Raw genomic sequence first — 17696 nt, 5'->3', positions numbered from 1 at the left:
CTCAAGGGTGGAAATAACAAAACAATTAATGAAAATGCTCATGAATGAATAAGGCAAATGTGATGATAATCAGCTGGGCTGTGTTAGATTCTACTGTCACCATTCATCATTCACAACATCCAACTGATAGTTATTGTTTACAGCAGCAGCCTTTGTTTCTTCCGCCCACGGTGTCAGTCAAACACCACTCAGTGAGTCACTTTCCATCAAGACAAACAGATGTGACTACATCAAAATACATGTTCAGTTGATTCTCTGTTTAAATCAAATGACCACAAATGAAACGCCACATCCCGTATTAAAGCCACCTGGATCCACAGTTTATTGTTTCAGCCACAGCCCAAAGGTTGGAAACTGTGCCTTCACCCTGTAAGGACACTATGAGGTGCAGTTGCAGAATCACTGACAGGAGTTATTCAGACAGTTTGAGCGTCTGAAGGTCGTATTAACTAAAAGATGTTTGTTCTTTTTTTTTTGCTCCATCATACCTTGAGGTTCAGTGTGATTAACCTGGTAACACAATACATTACAAAGACTGTAACTCCTATCGAAGTCACTGGAGGGAGCCTTTTCCAGTTGCTGATGATAGTGTGGGACGATTAGACTCTTGAAATGTGAACTCTGCTGTGATGGAAAGACTATTTTTAGAGTAATTTCCCTCGAAAGCTGTATTTGCCTTTTCTTTTTTTCCCTGACAAACATGATATTTCTGTTGAAGGAAAAATGATAACAAACCAGGGAAGTGGGAGAAGAGAGCGTATTGTGCCTGCGCAATGAACACTGCAGTGTTAACCCGAAAGTTCACTTTATGCAAACAGTTTGAGTAAATACCGCTTTTAAAAATGAGTTTTATCACATTACTTAAACAGTATGAGTATATGAAGAGTGTATGAGACAGTCATTGGGTGTACTCAATTGTGTAAGTTTAACAAACTTAAACGATCAAGTTTTACCTCAGGCCACAGTGCTGGCCTGTTGTGATTGGCTCAAAACTCAAAACAAGTCTGTGCTTGTCCGTTGGAGGATACAGAGAAAGTTGCGCCATTTTCTTATTTCCAAAGAATAATTTAAGGTCATTGAACTTTGCATGCTCCTTACATTTTCTACCTGCATTCTTCTGCTTTTAGCAAGGACGTGTGGACGGTTTTAAAGGACATTTAAGGACAATTTGCCTACCATTTTCTGCCTGAATGAGGTGAGTTGTCGTCTCTATTCAAGTATTCTGCTGGAACATTTCTAATTTGAAACGTGTACATTTAAAAGTGTGTAAATTTGAGTTGACTTAGGTACATTTTGAGCATTGGACAATTGCAGCATTATGTTTTAGAGTAGCTCTCTCTACTTGTGTGTTCTCTACATACAGTTTTGCAACAGTAGTTTAAAATTCAAATTATCTGATGATTATCTGAATTATCTGTTTTGAAAAAATTCAGTGCCCACTTTTAACATTAGCTTCATTTGCCCTACTATTTTTGTTTAAATTAAAATGCCTTGGAAATGTAAGTACTGCCCTGCCACCTGTGTCGAAGAGAGCACAGCTTTTTAAACATTATAGGCTAAAACATGGGACTTATGCAAGAACTGAGCCCTTTCCTTGCTTGCATCAGGAATGTTTATGTACTTTCAAGTCTCTCAATGCACTCCATAGCCATTTGTCCCGCTTTCACACCAGAAGTGTGGATCAGCCACAAACTGTAGACTCTCAAATGAAGTTTCGCTGTTTGTCATGTGAATTTCTTGAACCCTGCACTGAAACTGAATACTTTGCTCATCTGCGGAGTACTCACTTAAAAGTAAATCACAAAGTTGATTGTCCTTATAAAGACTGCAAATTTCAGAGCAGTGTATACTCCACTTTCAATGCACACAAAAGTAAAACACATAGAGAGCATACTTGGGAGAATTTCAAGTCTGAAATAATTGTCAGTGTAACCAATGATGCTTGTGATGAAGCGGCCCATGAAAGTCAAGGTGAGCTAGAGCAACTGGCAACTTCTGACACAGAAGACCTAGAGGTCATGGAAGAAGCCTGTGATGATCTTTGTGGTTTAGGAAAACAGCTTGAACACAATCTAGCATCTCTGTTATTGAAAATGCAAACTATTCTACATATCCCAGAGAGTGCTGTACAAGAAGTGATACAACACCTTTGCCAAATACATGACCTGTCACAACCATTACTGTACAGTAATGTCAAGGCAGTACTTAAGAAACATTATCCAGATGTGGATGAATTAGTTGTAAAAGAAATAATCTGTGCTGTTTCAGAAAGTAATGTGATGACATCATTGTGTGGCAAACATGGATCTCTTGGAACTGTGAAAAGGAGGACAGCCTATGTGAGGAATAAGTTTCCCCTGGTGATGCCTGTAGAATATGTTGTTGAAAAAGGCACAAAAACAGTTGTATATGTCCCCATACAACACATGCTACAGAAATTATTAAACAAAACTGACATTTTAGATAAAGCAATGTCAGAAAAGGTGCATGTTCCACATGAATATAGTTCATATGTTGATGGAGAGCACTTTAAGGAAAATTGCCTTCTTTCAGTGGATGAGTTCACAGTTGCACTGATACTATATCTTGATGACTTTGAAGTAGCCAATCCTTTGGGAACATCAAGGCTGAAACACAAAATGTGTGCAGTGTATTGGGTTAATGCTAATGTACCTGCCAAATACAGATCAACGCTAAACTCTATTCAGCTTGCTCTACTCTGCAACACCACCACAATCAAACAGTGTGGTTATGAGAAAGTTCTGCAACCTCTTATCCATGATCTTGTCTCATTAGAACAGCATGGTGTTTATGTAGAGCAGCTAGGCACAAGTGTGAAGGGAACAGTTTTGTTTGTAGCAGCTGATAACCTTGCCGCCCATTCAATTGCAGGTTTCCATGAGAGCTTCACAGTCAACAAATTTTGCAGAGTCTGCATGGCATCCAGAGGTGACATTCAGCAACAAGAGGTAAGTTCTGGTTTGTTTCATCTCCGAGATGAAAACTGTCATGACAGGCATGTGCAAGAGGTGATGAAAGACTCAAGCTTAGGTCAAAGCTCAGGGGTGAAAGGACAGTGTCCTCTTACTAAAAACCTGAAACACTTCCATGTTGTCAAGGGTTACCCTCCGGACATTTTACATGATGTCTTGGAAGGAATTGTCCCCATTGAGGTGTCTCTGTGTCTGACAGACCTGATTGCCAAGAAGTATTTTACTTTAGATATGCTAAATGAGGCCATCAGATCCTTTAATTACACTTTTGCAGACAAGACTGATCAGCCTCAGACAATTGGCAAAGGATTTTCAAACAAAGGGACCATTGGTGGAAATGGTCACGAGAACTGGTCCATCATCAGACTTCTCCCACTTTTCATTGGTCACTGTGTCCCTGAGGGAAATAACTCTTGGGAAATTCTCATGCTCCTCAAAGATATTGTGGAGCTTGTTGTGGCATCTAAGCACACTGATGACACTCTGCATTTTTTGGAATGCAAGTTGGCAGAGCACAGAGAGCTGCTGCAGTCAACCTTTCCAAATTTCAGGTTGCGACCAAAACACCACTATGTGGAACATTACCCTCACCTGATAAAGAAATATGGCCCTTTGACTGATGTTTGGACTATGCGCTTTGAGGGTAAGCATAAATTCTTCAAAAAAGTAGTTAGAGAATCCCAGAACTTTAAAAATGTGGCCCTGTCTCTTGCTACTAAACACCAGAAAGCACTCAGCTACTATTTGGACTGTAGCTCATTTTTCAGGCCAGCAGTTGATATGGCAAAGGTTACAATGGTCTTAGTCACATCTTTTCCCAGTGATGTTCAGAGAGTACTCCCTCAACACATAACCACTCCTGGTTCAGTGCTTGTTGCATCATCTGTCTGCATTGACGGAATCAAGTATAACATAGATATGATGCTCTGTATTGGTTCTTGTTCAGGTCTCCCTGAATTTGGTCAGATTACACAGATTGTTGCAGCTAACCCAGACATTTTGTTTGTCTGCAAAAAAATGACAGCATGGTACCATGAGCACTTTCGGTCCTACCAGCTATGCTACACTGATGGCCCTTCTATTTGTGTAGTTAAGCTGCCTGATTTAAATGATGTCTTTCCACTGTCAGCATACAAAGTACAAGGAAAGCTTATGGTGACTCTTAAGCGATTTGTTATTTGCTAAAACTGTCAATATTTCTTTTTTTCCTCAGATGGCTGCACAACAGAAGCTGACGATGAGAGTTATTTTTTGTGAGGGGGACATACGAAAAATGACAATGACTCCTGGTCCAAATTCGGTTGATGATTTAATAAACTGGTTCAAGAAATCAGTTGAATCTGATTACAACTTCACTTTACAGTACGAGGACCCTGAATTCAACAATGCACTCTGTAATCTTACAGACATTTCAGACCTCCCTGACAAACCTACCATCCGAATTATTCCTGTCCTTGATCTCATCCCAGTGCCACAAAGTGAAATAAGCAGTGACGTGAGCAGCCAGCCTGACACAGATATCTTGTCTACCTCATCTCTTGAGGGTCGAAAAGAGTGGCCTGAGGTATTTGACATTCCAAAGTTTCCTGTAGACGTGGAATACAGATTACGCCAAGGAAATCTGATGTATCTTCGTGATGGCACTTTCCTGAAAGTAACAAAGGATATGAAGCACGATATTCTTGAGAAGCTGGCGGAGAAAATCTATGGCTACAAAGCTTATCCAACAAAAGAGGAGTTTGAAGTTGCTGCAAAAGCCTTGGTAGCAGAACACCCCTGTCTTAAAGAACAAGGCTCATCATCTGGCTGTCAAGGATGGATAAACAGCCTTAAATTCAAAATGGGGAATTATAGAACGAAAATGCGCCAGCTGGGACGGCCTGATGTAACAGTTAATGGGGGTAAACGTGGAAAAAACAATGCTGATGGTGAGCCTTCTCACAAAAACATAAAGAAGCCAAGAAAAGGGGAGCTCAATTACCTTCCAGAATTTCCAGAGGGAATGGATGTTGCGAGGCTTGAAGCAGTTCGAGAGGCCATGGTCAATGAAATGCAGAAGAAAAACCCAAATGATTATCTTATTAGAAAAAACATGGACATCACATTTGCTCTTAGAAGGGAGGAGGTGGTAAAGCATGAGCCTGATGTCATCCAGATGGCCCAACGCTGGCCAGCGCTTTTCACAGAAAGCCAGGTTTGTGAAAGTGTCCTTTAAATTTATTTTCTTTTTTGTGTAAACAATATTTATAAGTAACTCTGCCTGAATATCAAAATTGACCATATTTCATATTTTTCAGGTGTACTTGGAGTTTAACAGGGTTGCTGGTAGAAATCTTAAAGAAGAGTTCTTTGGTGTTCTTGATGGATTGTGTCCAAGCTTGATGGAAATCTTCAAGAGGAAGACAGGTCGGATAGGCAAGCAGTTAGCTGATCTGATACAACAGACAACGGTGGGTTGATATTTCTGTGGTACTTCTCTATATGAACAAATTAACTGATATAAGATATATGTCTTTGTTCTACGTTTGTGTCTTATATCTCTTTGCAGAGCACTGAGCCAACAGCCATGAGATGCCTTGTCCTGAGAGGACTTCCAGTCATTCTTGGGGATGATGCGTCTATGTTCTTTAAGAGCAGTTTGGTGAGTAAAGTTTTCTGTTTGGCGTTTGACTCAGTTTTTCCATTCTCCTATGTTTTTTTATTTGGGATGATGGGTATGTATTAATTAGTATTGAAAATGTTTCATTGAATCTAAATTGATTTTAACTTGATAATGTCCCTTTCCTGATAGCAAGAGGAAATTAATTACTGCATTTTGTACTACAAAATATGCAAAAATTCAAAGGGCTTGTATAGTGACTTGGTTTCTGCAAAAACAAAAAACCTAATCCACTGAGGGGCTGCTGCTTGAACTTCCAGTCAACGCATAGTTTGTGGCGGCTCCACTAAATGAATCCAAACATCTCCAATGTATTTCTAACATTGCCTTTATTGATCTACACACACTTATCCCAATAATAAATTGAATGGAGAATAAACTCAAATTAGGCCACTAATACTCTGGTCAAAAAACTGTTTGCTTCTCCCTAGTCAGCAGCACACCTGAAGAGTAATTAACCCTTTCTCTATTTGTACCTTTCACATATCACACTGTCCAATACACCACCTACTGTCAAAACATGGGATCTACACCACAACAGGCACCTATACATGAACACAGCTTGTTTACAAACCATTATCTAAAATAAAACCACTGTGAATTATGAAAATCATAATATTTGTGAAGACCTCACAACTGATTGTAGACAAATTACTGTTAACCTGAATATCCTCTTTTTGTCTTGTTTCCCGCATTATAGAATCTTAATGAGGGAGCCGCCGTAGATATTCCTGTGGGAATCCTCTGCTATGATGACACCAGCACTGCAAGCCCAGCAAGCCCAGCATCGCCCCAACTAAACCCCTCAAGAGTGGGGATCATCCTAGAGGGCAGCCTTGTAATGGAAACACTCAACCTACCTCAGGCAATGTGCCTCTTGTTTGGCTTTACCTACGCACTCCACCTGCAGTACCCGAAGTGCTTAAAAAACACATTCACCTTCATTCAGCAGGTAATGCTAAATTTAGGTCGAAGTGAGCTACCTCCCAAGGTTCAAAAGCTGAAGAATGATCTTGCAGTGTAAGACACATTTATGCTCATGGCACAATTCTTCATGTCCGTTTCTGGATTGTTGCACAAATACATTGCACTCAATGGAGCAAATATTCTTGCAGTCGCTCATTTTGTATGTGATTTTTATTACCAACTCTGGTCCTCACTGCATAGTTGTTCTTAATGCTACTGTTCTTAATGCTTAATTTGTTGTGTGGCAAACAAAGCATACAGTTTTCCCTTTGCACTTGGAGCAATGGAGCAAATATTCTTGCAGTTGCTCATTTTGTATATGATACTCCTCATATTACATGTGTCTAGTGTTGTTCATTTTACTAAAATAATTCTACAGAGAACACATGTCAGAAGTTGCAGTTTTTGTTACAACTCTGGTCCTCACTGCATAGTTGTTCTTAATGCCTGCTTTGTTCTGTGGCACACAAAGCATACAATTTTTCCTTTTGCACTCGCAGTATGCTGCTACATGGTCAGTGTTGTTCTTTTTAATACTTGAAAATTGTTCATAGAACAAACATTTAAAAGACTGTGTGTGATTGTCACTGTGACTGTGACTGTATTTGGAAGGAAATCGTTTCATAATTCAATACACATGTTCTGTTGGCTGTATCATAGATTACTGTAAGGTAATATCAGCAGCAAAAAGTAAGAATATACTGTTGTAATTGCTGGCAAAGACCCATTTTGATTATTTTATGAAAACAAGGTCTTACTGTTATTTTGGATTTGCATCTGGTATTTAATGCAGCATCGTTGTTAATACATATTTGCTGCTTTGTTGTGTCTAAATAAAGTAAATAACATGTATTGCATTGTGTGGTCATTGACATAGGAAGAATTAAATTGGAATTATCTTATCCCAAAATATAAATTTAATATTTTTTTAATAAAACTAGAATTTTAAGTGTATTTGACTCATAATATTAAGTTCTGATTGCACTACCTTTAAGTAGACTCCACAATAGTTTTCTATTGTTGATTACTTAAACCATTTAAGTGTATATAACTTTAAAATGTTAAATTCTGACTATTGAACGTTTAAGTTGACTATACTTGAACAAATTAATTTTCTCTGCTGTCAATTACTTAAACCATTTGAGGCAATCACTTGACACAAATGGATTAAGTACAATCAACTTATCCGGGTTTACAGTGTGTGCTGACTGAGGTTTAAGCAGCAACAGCTGAGACATCACATTTCCTTTCAGAATAATGCTGTGCTATCAGTCTGGCACAAGCTCAATTTATGCATTTATGCAACATGCGTGGGCAGAGAAGGAATATACGAGTACAAAATGCTGTGAGTCACTTCAGCACTATAGAAACCTCAGAACAGGTGAACTCACGTCCACCTCGGGCTCAACACATGTTGTATTCCAGTGTAGATACAAACAAGCTTATGTAACCACAACATCTTGTCAAATTTGGCCAGAGGGAATTCCACAATGCTGGAGTTTAAGTTTTTACCTCCACCCACCCAACCACCTTCAGCGACTGTTTCTACCAAGCCAAGGAATGTCCATTAAGATGGACATTACTTTACATTTGCGATAACAAAAGTGACTCACTACACTGGCACAAATGTAATGTAATGCACAGCAGACTGTGAAAAGTAGAGTCTGGCTGCCTTTGTCATTTCCAGAGGATCCACTGAGGTTCAGTCATTCTTGTCGTTCAACGCTGAGCCCTTTGTCCTTTAAAACTCTAAACTCTCTAAAACTCTCATGAAGAATTTTTTTTTTTCCATAGGTTTAAAGACAGAGGATACACACCACAGGCTCTGACATTATTTCTGAACATTATTTAACGTAATTCAACCTGTGAAGTTGTACAGTAAGAAAATTCAGATGCTATTGTTTTTTTTTGTTTTTTTTTATGTATTTGAATTAATTTCTGTGATCTGTTATTCAGAATGCAGTAAACACCCCTAATATCTTCCTAGAAACTCCACCAGCCTTTGTTGAGGTCAGCATTCTACTAAAAAAAAGTAATGGGGGCCAGCTCGATATAAATGTGATCACCTCCCTGCCCTTAAACAGAGCAACAGCCCAGTGTATGTGATGCATTTTAAATCAGTAGCAGGAGTAGAGATGAGAGAAAAACAAATGTATCATTCTTTTTTCCCTGTAATTGTTCCTGGGCAGATGGGTGAATCTAGTGAAACTGTGCGGAGTGTCGTTGGAGAGATCAGCCTCACACCGCCTTGACTGCAGGAATCAATTCATATAACATATATTCAAACAGTGTTGATGCTGAACTGTCTGTTGAGCAGCCTCAGGGAGGAAAGAAATCAGAGGGCAGAGTTACCTTTTCCTTTTCCTTCCACATGAGTGGTGCTGGAACAGCCTTGGGTGCCACCACGTGCTGGAGCTGAAATTACTCAACAAGGCCGTGCCTTAAGATCAGAAACAACTGAGGACTCAGCCTCTTATCTTTTGTGTTGAACAAGCTGATGACCACACGAATGACTACAATCCTGAAACACTGTCAACCCTCTGGAGGCTCTGGGAGTGTGGAGGCTGTTGAAATCCAGCCTTAGTTAGGAGAAAGTCAGCACTGCAAAAACACAGAGGCTGCATCATGAACTCAGAGGATGCTACTCTCTGATGGAAGGGAGGCATCTAAAGCTCACTTATAATGCTAAACTAATTTGTTAAGTTTGCCACCAATATTTTTGCTATTTTAATGAATTTGTGGAACCATGTCTGAATCACCAGGAATTTGTGCAAAGATCCACGCGGTGTCTGATATTTTATATTTTGTGGACAACAACATAAAAATGATCTGGGAGAAGGAGCTGGGTCTGCAGATTAACATCTCAGGTATCTAGCATGTAATACCTGCTAACCTGCACTGCATAGTTTGTATTATTATATTGTGAACAGACATTATGGAAGTTCACACCTTGGCTCAGTGAAGTGTCTGTGCTTTACTCTACAGGGATCTACACAAACCCTGAGTATAGCAACCTGTGCCAACTGTACTGACAGATCACTAAGCAAAATATTCAAAAATTGCAACTGATAAATGAATTCATAATTATGAGTTCAATTGTATATGGACTGCACTGTATATATAGCATAATTATTCTCATAGACAGCTGGACACTGTAGTTCTTATGAAAGGTTTTTCAAACAGGAGGAAATAATGCGTTTGTTGGGGACTGTTTTCAGCAGCAGATTAGTGAACATGTATGTGGGATTGAAGGAACATGTTACTGGGGGCAACAGTGTGGCTTACTGATGTATTTTTAATGGAGCTCTATGGCACAGAAGAATAAGGTATGTCAGGGTTTGGATACGCAGACAGTACTTGTTAGTGGGACGCATTGTTGGTTTGTATCTACATGGTATTGACTTTTTTTCTCTGAGAAAAAAAAAAGATAAAAACTTATCCTTTAAGAATGCACTCAAAACTGCAGGATGTCAGCAGTTCAGCTGCTGATACCGACTCACTACACCAGCTAGAATTTGTACCATTTCCCTCTCTCCATCTCCCTGGCTCCACTTGAAAATGATTTTGACAAGGTTAAGCAAGCAAACAAACAAAAAACTTCTTGTGACACCAAATATGCAACATAAAATGTATGGTTTAGTTTCATCAGACTTTTTATTGTGGCCACAGGAAGTCTGTCTGGGTAATATTTGGATGTACTGTATTTCAGTCTTTTTGCCGTTAAAAAAAAAAAAACAAAAAAATCAAACAAACAAACAAAGAAAACAACTTAAGAACTGATACAAGAATAAATGATTTGTTCTGAAGGGTATTTTGCTGTGCTGAGACAGCTGTGCTAGAGAAACACACAAGAGACATTAGCAGTTACATCAGCCACAAAGGAGGTTACATAACCGTGTTGAACAAAATTCTCCTGCCTCTCACCACTTACTGTACATACAGCTCTACAAGCCTGTGGACAGTCTTATCTGTATTAGCTATATTGCTCAATTATTTTTGAACAGGCTGCATTCATGAAATGCAGAAAAGAAAAAGCCATAACCTCATTAACACGTCATTAAAACAGCAGAGTAATCTCACCAACATCCTTGCTCCAGACTAGTGCTGCCTTACACCGTATCACTAAACTCCTACATTTCTCTAGTACTATCTCAGTGAAGTGGGATTATATCATTAGATTGCAAAAATATAACCATCATCCTACACCATGCACCGCATTTGAGAGGATGTTGATAAATCAGCACCACCCTCAAGCAGATTCAAGGACATTATGATCCTCATGAAGGGAGGATTTACTGCAGGGCTCTGGTTTTATCCAGGTGCACCTAATATACTAGCATGAGAGTATATTTTGAATTTGTGGTCCAATGTTGCTGATCAAGTATCTGACAAATAGCATCTGTTATTATAATTAATATCATAACACAGCAGTGATGTGGAAATGATGATGAATGATGATGATTATTGATTAACATATTGCACTATTAATGAGATAACAAGCAGGTTTTTGCATGTTTTTGAAAGCTGATATTTTTCTAGGTGGCTCTACTGTGTTACTTTGGATTATGGTTATTAAAATAACAGATAGTAAAATATGTCTCAGGCTTATGGAACAAGCAAACACTTTTAAAGAAACAACCAAATACAAGCCACACATATGACTTCTGTCCCTCTCTACAGCAGGTTCTTTTTTTTTTTTTAAGCTGCTGTAGTTAACCACATGCTTCTACTAAATCAACTATAGTGCATTTTTTGATCGTCCTGAGCCCGGGTTAAGAATCAAATATGAAATAAATTCATGCTGTGGATCATATAACGTAAGTCAGCTGGACCTTTGCTGAAACAGGGTCCTAAAAAATCAAAGTACAAAGCCAGTAAATGCTTTTAAAGAGGCACGCCGACCATTTAGTGTTGCACACTAGTGTTGCACACTCAAAAAGAAATCCATGGAAGTGCAGCAGCAGAAGGAAAAGCCCCAAAAACACTAGAGCTAGCATTTCCCACCATGCAACTTATAGCATCTTTTTGCTAGCATTTACTCTGCCTCATAATCCTCCCCTCTTCACTTTTATGTGTTCATACATTTATATTCTGACCAAGCTGAGATTTTTTTTAGGCTTGAAAAAGCTCCTTACTTATTATGAGTGTGGGTTTCTTGTGTAAAATCAGTTGAGTGCCCCTTTAACTGGAACTGTGACTAATATTTTACTATATACAACTGCAGCACTGTAGACACAGCACATACACCAACTGCCCCAACGACATTTCTACATCTGCAAATCTGCAAATGCTTCTACTCTAGTCTTCAAGTTTGTTTTTGTCTGTGCATTCATTGAGTGCAAATACAGCATCTTCACCAACCTACTTGAAACAAAGGTCTGTCAGTGGGATGAGATTTCTGATTATCTGTTTTAGTTTTGTATTGTTTGCACTGATCATTTCCTACTATGGAAGCTACTTGTCTAAGGTATGTCCTCTGCTATTTTAATACAGTTGAAATGGTGGGATTCACTGCTTTACCACTACAGTAGGCTGTAACTCAGTGTCTTTTTTATATGACCAGGGTTTTTTTGTTTTTTTACCAGAAACATTAAGAGTACCACTCCCCAGTCAGTGGATACAGTAAATAGAGCTTTCTTAGCTTTCTGATTGGGTCATATTGTCTGAGCTGTTCCTCACAGTGTAATTACAACAATCTGAGCAGTGCATTTACAGCTCCCTGATTCATTACTGAGTCCTCGTCAGCAGAGAGCAGGATAATGATATGCTAATTCATACAGGACCTCCATTGTCTTTGTTTGGATGGGGTTTTATATACACAACCCTGTCTGCTAGAAATATTATATTTCTAATTGAACAATCAATGAATGAAGTGCTACATTTATTAAGAGCAGTGGATTCATCCCATACAGAAATGTAATTAGGACATATATGTCCCCATATCAAAAGGGATGTTGCCATATTTGTTAACTATAAGTGATAAATTCTTATCACATATATACATCCTCTGGATACATAAAGATATAAGTTTATAACATATATGAAATACCCATAGTAAAATTTGTATATATACATATATTAAAAATATCTATATGATGATTTTTTAATGTTACAACTATATATGTTAATGGTATATACTTAATTTATATATGCAAGTTCATTAAAACAACATACACTATATGTAGGGTTAGTAGGTAGAAGTCTAACCCAGCATGCTCTGGGGCAATGTGTTGACAGACATAAGTTGAGTAGATTGTGCTCTAAATGTTATCTAAATGTTATCTGCACATGGTGACTATAGTTGTACTGTTCTACTTCATCGAAAAAGCATGAGTGAAGTGAGTTGTGCAGTTAATGACATCTCTGGAGGTGCAGTGTTTTGTTGTTTTTGCTATGCTAAAAAGCCACACTTCCAGTTATCGTGCAATGGGAGGGGCACGGGGATTGATACACACCAGCCTGAACTCTTCCCAAGGCAAATCTGCCTTGGGAAGAGGCAGATATGGCTTGCTACCATATATTTTTCTTATTAGTTTCTCATTAATTTAAAACATGTCTGTTTTCCCATTCTAGGAAAGTGGTCTCAGACTTTTGGAACCCACTCTATATACCGTGATATCAACATATACTGACAGGCTTTGAGATGGATAAATATATTTATGTAACATATGTCTATAAGCATACATACATAAATGTCAATGTTAGACACATATGTCAATATATGAAATTGTTATAGCTTCTAATAGATTTAATCTATAATTTTTTACATATACTATATGCATATGCAATTTTATTTTATATGTACATATATTACATTTGTGTATGGGATTAAGAGGTGGTGGGGTGTAAAACACACAACACTGGAGTCCAGTGTACAACAGAAATACTTTGGTTAGTTTTGGGGAAAGATGGTGGTTTTGGTTAAATCTAAATAAACATGTTGTTGTTGTGAGGTCACTATGAACTTTTTCTGTATTAGACCAAACCAAGATCTGTTTCACAAACCTTCACCAAGTGCTGCGACAGTCTAAACAGAAGCATGAAAAGTCTCATAATGCTGTTAACAGTTAACATTTTACTATATGCTCACTATCAACATATTTGTGACCTGCCAAGCACATTAACAACATATCCCCATTAAGTTAATTAGAATGTAATGGTTAATTAGAAAACGAAGTCCAGCCGTAATTACTTTTTTCTACAAAATGCTGCTGTTGCAGTTCATTTGTATATAAAGGTCATTTCTTGGAGACAGGATTCATACAGGCACATCTTACACTTCAAGCTACTGGGGCAAGATCTGAAATTAAATATGAATGATGTGAAGTAGTGATATCATGTTAGAAAATATTAAAATACTCTTCTAGTGTTAAACTGTATTATTATTGTATATGATTAAAAAAAAAAGTAATGTAGGGACAATCTACTGTATACCCACAGACTATCATGTCAATATTTGTATCATAGCAACTGAAGTAGATATGACAATGCTGCTAAAATACTGAGCAGATGTTAAAGAATGGGCATATTGAGTATGATGGGTTTGATATGTCAGGCGCCAGCGACAGAGGGAAACTTACATGAAATCTTCAGCAAACACAGTGGGCACATGTTAAATAGAGGTCATATTTTGTTTTTACATGGGCTCATTTTCTCTGTCTTTAGAAAATGTCTTTAAAAATTCATTTTTTTAAATGTAATTTAATGATAATATTTTACTTGCTGAAGTTATAGCTGACTCAGAATCTTATGTTATCGCAAAAAAATAATTGCAAGTCATCGACAACAATTGTCTTCTAGAGATGATGTTCATATACAACAAAACAGCAAATATGTTTTACAGAAAATGTAACTGTGGCTGAGTTACATTTATCATTACTGTACTGAGGATGTGTTGTATGTTGTTAATTAATGAACTTGACAAGTTGTAATGTGGCTCAACTGTTGGCTTGTTTTCCTCCTACCCGGTCACGTTTGGCCCCGTCTCACTTCACGTTCAAATATCACCGTTAAATAGTATTTTACTGGGGACTACAGTGAGATATTGTTATTTTCCCTGATCAAATGAAAACCACAATGATTTAATCTGATTTACTGTGATGAGCCTAAATGATCCCTCTACCTGCCTCCAGAGCAGCTCTGCCTCCACAGATACTGTATGAAACATTTTTTATACAATAAAGGAAAACTAAGAGTGTAACATTAGAGTAAAACAAGGTTCATGATATATATATATATATATATATATATACATACAGTATATATATACAGTATGTATATATACACACACACACACACACACACACACAAATAAAATGATTGAGTTGATAAGTTTCCCTCAAAGCAGTAAAACAGCATCTTCTTAGCTGCATGAAGTCCAAAAGCTTCACATCAGAGTCCCGGCTCAACCACCAGAAAGTCAATGTAGTCCTTCTCTTTGGACTTGAAGGCCTCTGCGATGATCCGGGCAGCATCCTTATGCTCCCGACCTCTCAGGGAAATGCCGTTGACCTCAAGGATGACAAGACCCACCTTCAGCTGGTTGCAGTTATGGGCTGAGCCTCCTTTCTGTCGACAGGGACATGGATGGAGGAAAGGCAGACAACATTTGGACAGGTGAGAGTAACAGATGAGAGACTACAAGGTAACTTTCCTGCAGTTTGATACAAAGCCCAACTGAGGTCATAAAATTGTATTTTGAAGTTTGCTGTTTCATACTTTTCTAAACTCCAGTTGGTCTGATGAACCTGTCTGATTTGCAGAAGTGCCACAAGCACAGAAACAAGAACCACAGCATTTAGCATCTAAACTGTCTGATGTCAACATCAGCAGCTCAGCTTTAAAGCTGTTTAACGTGTTGCAGCTGACTGACGGGCAGCAAGCCAGCAAGCTTGGAGAGCTACTGTATTCTGATGGACTAGCACTTACACGTTCCCATCAGGCCAGTCTGCTAGTGCCAGTTCATCATCTCGCTGGGAGTAGTGACCACGCTTCTAGTGCCACATATTTTGTTCAGGTGCACAGATAAACATTCCTGGGCCACTTCTTGACTTTATGCAAGTAAGTTTAAAATGAAAAGTGATTATATTGATTAGGTGTAAAAAAACATCTCAATTTAAGCCACTGTCTGAACCTCTGTAACTACTCCTCTGTCAACCCAGCTGCTTTTAGAAATATATAAAGCAGTTTAGATTCAGTCACACATGTTTCAGTCTCTTTAATGCCAGAGTGTAGTGCAGTCATTCAGAACAGAGAATAATTAGATTACATTTCATGATATGACAGGAACGTGACCAGCTAAATGTGCATGAATTCATGTGCAATTGTGTTTGACCAGCCACTCAGTGACTGTGAGGGCCATCAGCTCACTGACTGACTTTCAATGTCTTCACTGATGCAGGTGAAAGTGTTTGGTGTTACAGAAATCACTGCACAGTCAAGGATGCCCTGTTCATAAACAAGTCTGGGTGGGGCCCTGGGCTCTGCTGAGGTGCTAAGGCTGCAACTCATTCAGTGTTTGGCTGATGTTATTGCTTCTCACCCACAGCCCATATAAAACCCTGTGGAAATGTACTTTGCTTTATTTGTTCTTGTTGGACTTAACAAAATGTGAAAGGTGTTACAAGGAAATATCAACAGGAGGATTTGGATTTGCAGATTGCCTCAGAATGCTATCTGAGCTAATAAGCTATGTTGAGATGCTGAAGGAAGACAGAGTTTCTATTAAAGCATTCATCTGCAAAATTTTACATTCTGGTTTTGAACTTTTTTTTTTGTTAAAGACACTGAATTTTTCCACAAAACAATGGCTTCAAACCAAAGCTTAGCCAAACACTATTGTAATACTGTCTCACCTGAATGGTGACTATGCGTGGCATAGGTTGGCGTGTATTGGCTCCACCCTCAATAGCAATGCCAAGGGTGTTGGCATTTTTCACCACTCGCACCAGGGTAGCACTGGGCTCTGGCAGTGGTGAGCCACTTTGCTGGGAGAGGTCAGAGCAAATGAAAGCAAGGTTAAGCTTTTTTAGATGTAGATGAGAAATACTCACCTTTTTGCTGAATTTAGCAACCTCAGATAATTTTAAATATTCAAAAAAAACAACAACAATTCAACAAGTCTTCCCTATATGTGAGTGAAGTACCATGAATACAACGTAATAGTTTGAACATAAATTGTCAAAGTGTAACCCAGTTTTGAATCAGGTTTCTGCTTAACTACACATTAAATACTAAGCTAGTAAAGCACTGATATAATAATAATAATAATAATAATAATAACAATCAGCTGCTGTTACTGGAAATATTGCTTTTTAACTAAGTTACAGTGAATGAACTGAATGTTGACGTGAGCTAACTTAAGCTTTGTTAGCAAGTGAAATCAGTGTATGTAGATGGTGTGAAGCAAAGTTTGCCATTATTACTTTTCCATGCAAGTATTTTATCCTTGTGCCTCTGACTGTGGCATTTTTTTCAAATACTAGGGAATAAGGCAGGGTAACTGGAACACTGACTGAAAAGGAATAGATGATGTAGCAAGAAGCCAGTGGTAAGGAAGTTGTGCTGTCATCTTAGTCAGTGGTTCTCAACCTTATTGAGGTGTGACTCCCCCTAAAAAATTTATGCTGGGGTTCCTCCCTCTCCCTTGAAACATTTTACAGTGGCCCTCTTCACTTCGGGGCCCTGCCCTGTTGGAACTGCTGTCTACACAGAACTCATGGAACTCATGACAGCCACAAGACGTCTGGTATTTCCGATGCATGTTGGAGGCACCTTGCATTTTCCAGTGGAGCTTGATTAGTAACGTTACTTTTGGTTGACCCCCCTTCACCTTGGTCTGCATCTTGGGCTGGCAGACTTTTTTTTTTTTTGAGAGCCATTTTGAAGTAGTAAGCTTATGTTTCGCTCCTGCCACTGTGCTGTGCCATGGCCAGTCTGCTGCTCCAGCTGGAGGGGACGTCACATTAATTTCACTCGCCCACTCAAATCTGTTTTATAATGATTACATTATAACACTGGCATGGGAGATTTAATGGAAAAATCATTCTCAAAAATATTTCTGAATTTCTTAAGTTTTT

The 17696-nt window shown here is 38.5% G+C and overlaps 2 protein-coding genes across 2 annotated transcripts in view; one reads left to right on the top strand and one right to left on the bottom strand.

Annotated features, from left to right (window-relative positions):
• The first annotated feature begins 799 nt into the window (after positions 1–799).
• LOC139623555 (uncharacterized) lies at positions 800–6779 on the top strand. Its single transcript, XM_071481844.1, has 6 exons — positions 800–1195; positions 2893–2969; positions 4207–5187; positions 5291–5443; positions 5542–5634; positions 6353–6779. Exons 2-6 carry the CDS (start codon positions 2937–2939, stop codon positions 6674–6676), a joined length of 1584 nt encoding a protein of 527 aa, XP_071337945.1. The 5' UTR covers positions 800–1195; positions 2893–2936; the 3' UTR covers positions 6677–6779.
• Positions 6780–10249: 3470 nt separating this feature from the next.
• The window catches only part of whrnb (whirlin b), a 72227-nt gene continuing 64780 nt past the window's right edge, over positions 10250–17696 (bottom strand). The window contains exons 11-12 of the mRNA XM_071481842.1: positions 16473–16604; positions 10250–15186 (exon numbers count right to left, since the gene is read on the bottom strand). Of these exons, the coding sequence (XP_071337943.1) occupies positions 15010–15186; positions 16473–16604 (309 nt within the window). The 3' untranslated portion in view covers positions 10250–15009. The remainder of the gene's footprint in view (positions 15187–16472; positions 16605–17696) is intronic.

The sequence above is a fragment of the Trachinotus anak genome, unplaced genomic scaffold (genome assembly GCF_046630095.1).
Source record: "Trachinotus anak isolate AG129_WGS33_773 ecotype Australia unplaced genomic scaffold, CSIRO_AGI_Tana_v1 ptg000008l, whole genome shotgun sequence".
Lineage (NCBI taxonomy): Eukaryota > Metazoa > Chordata > Actinopteri > Carangiformes > Carangidae > Trachinotus > Trachinotus anak.
The sequence above is the reverse complement of the archived record's forward strand: the minus strand, read 5'-3'. Positions and strand labels throughout refer to the sequence as shown.

What these genes read in the sequence shown, in the direction of transcription:
- LOC139623555 (XM_071481844.1), top strand. Translation starts at nt 2,937, where the DNA reads ATGGCATCCAGAGGTGACATTCAGCAACAAGAG. An exon ending in GTGACATTCAGCAACAAGAG is followed by an intron (nt 2,970 to 4,206) that starts GTAAGTTCTGGT and finishes TTTTTTCCTCAG; the next exon opens with ATGGCTGCACAACAGAAGCT. An exon ending in ATCTGATACAACAGACAACG is followed by an intron (nt 5,444 to 5,541) that starts GTGGGTTGATAT and finishes ATCTCTTTGCAG; the next exon opens with AGCACTGAGCCAACAGCCAT.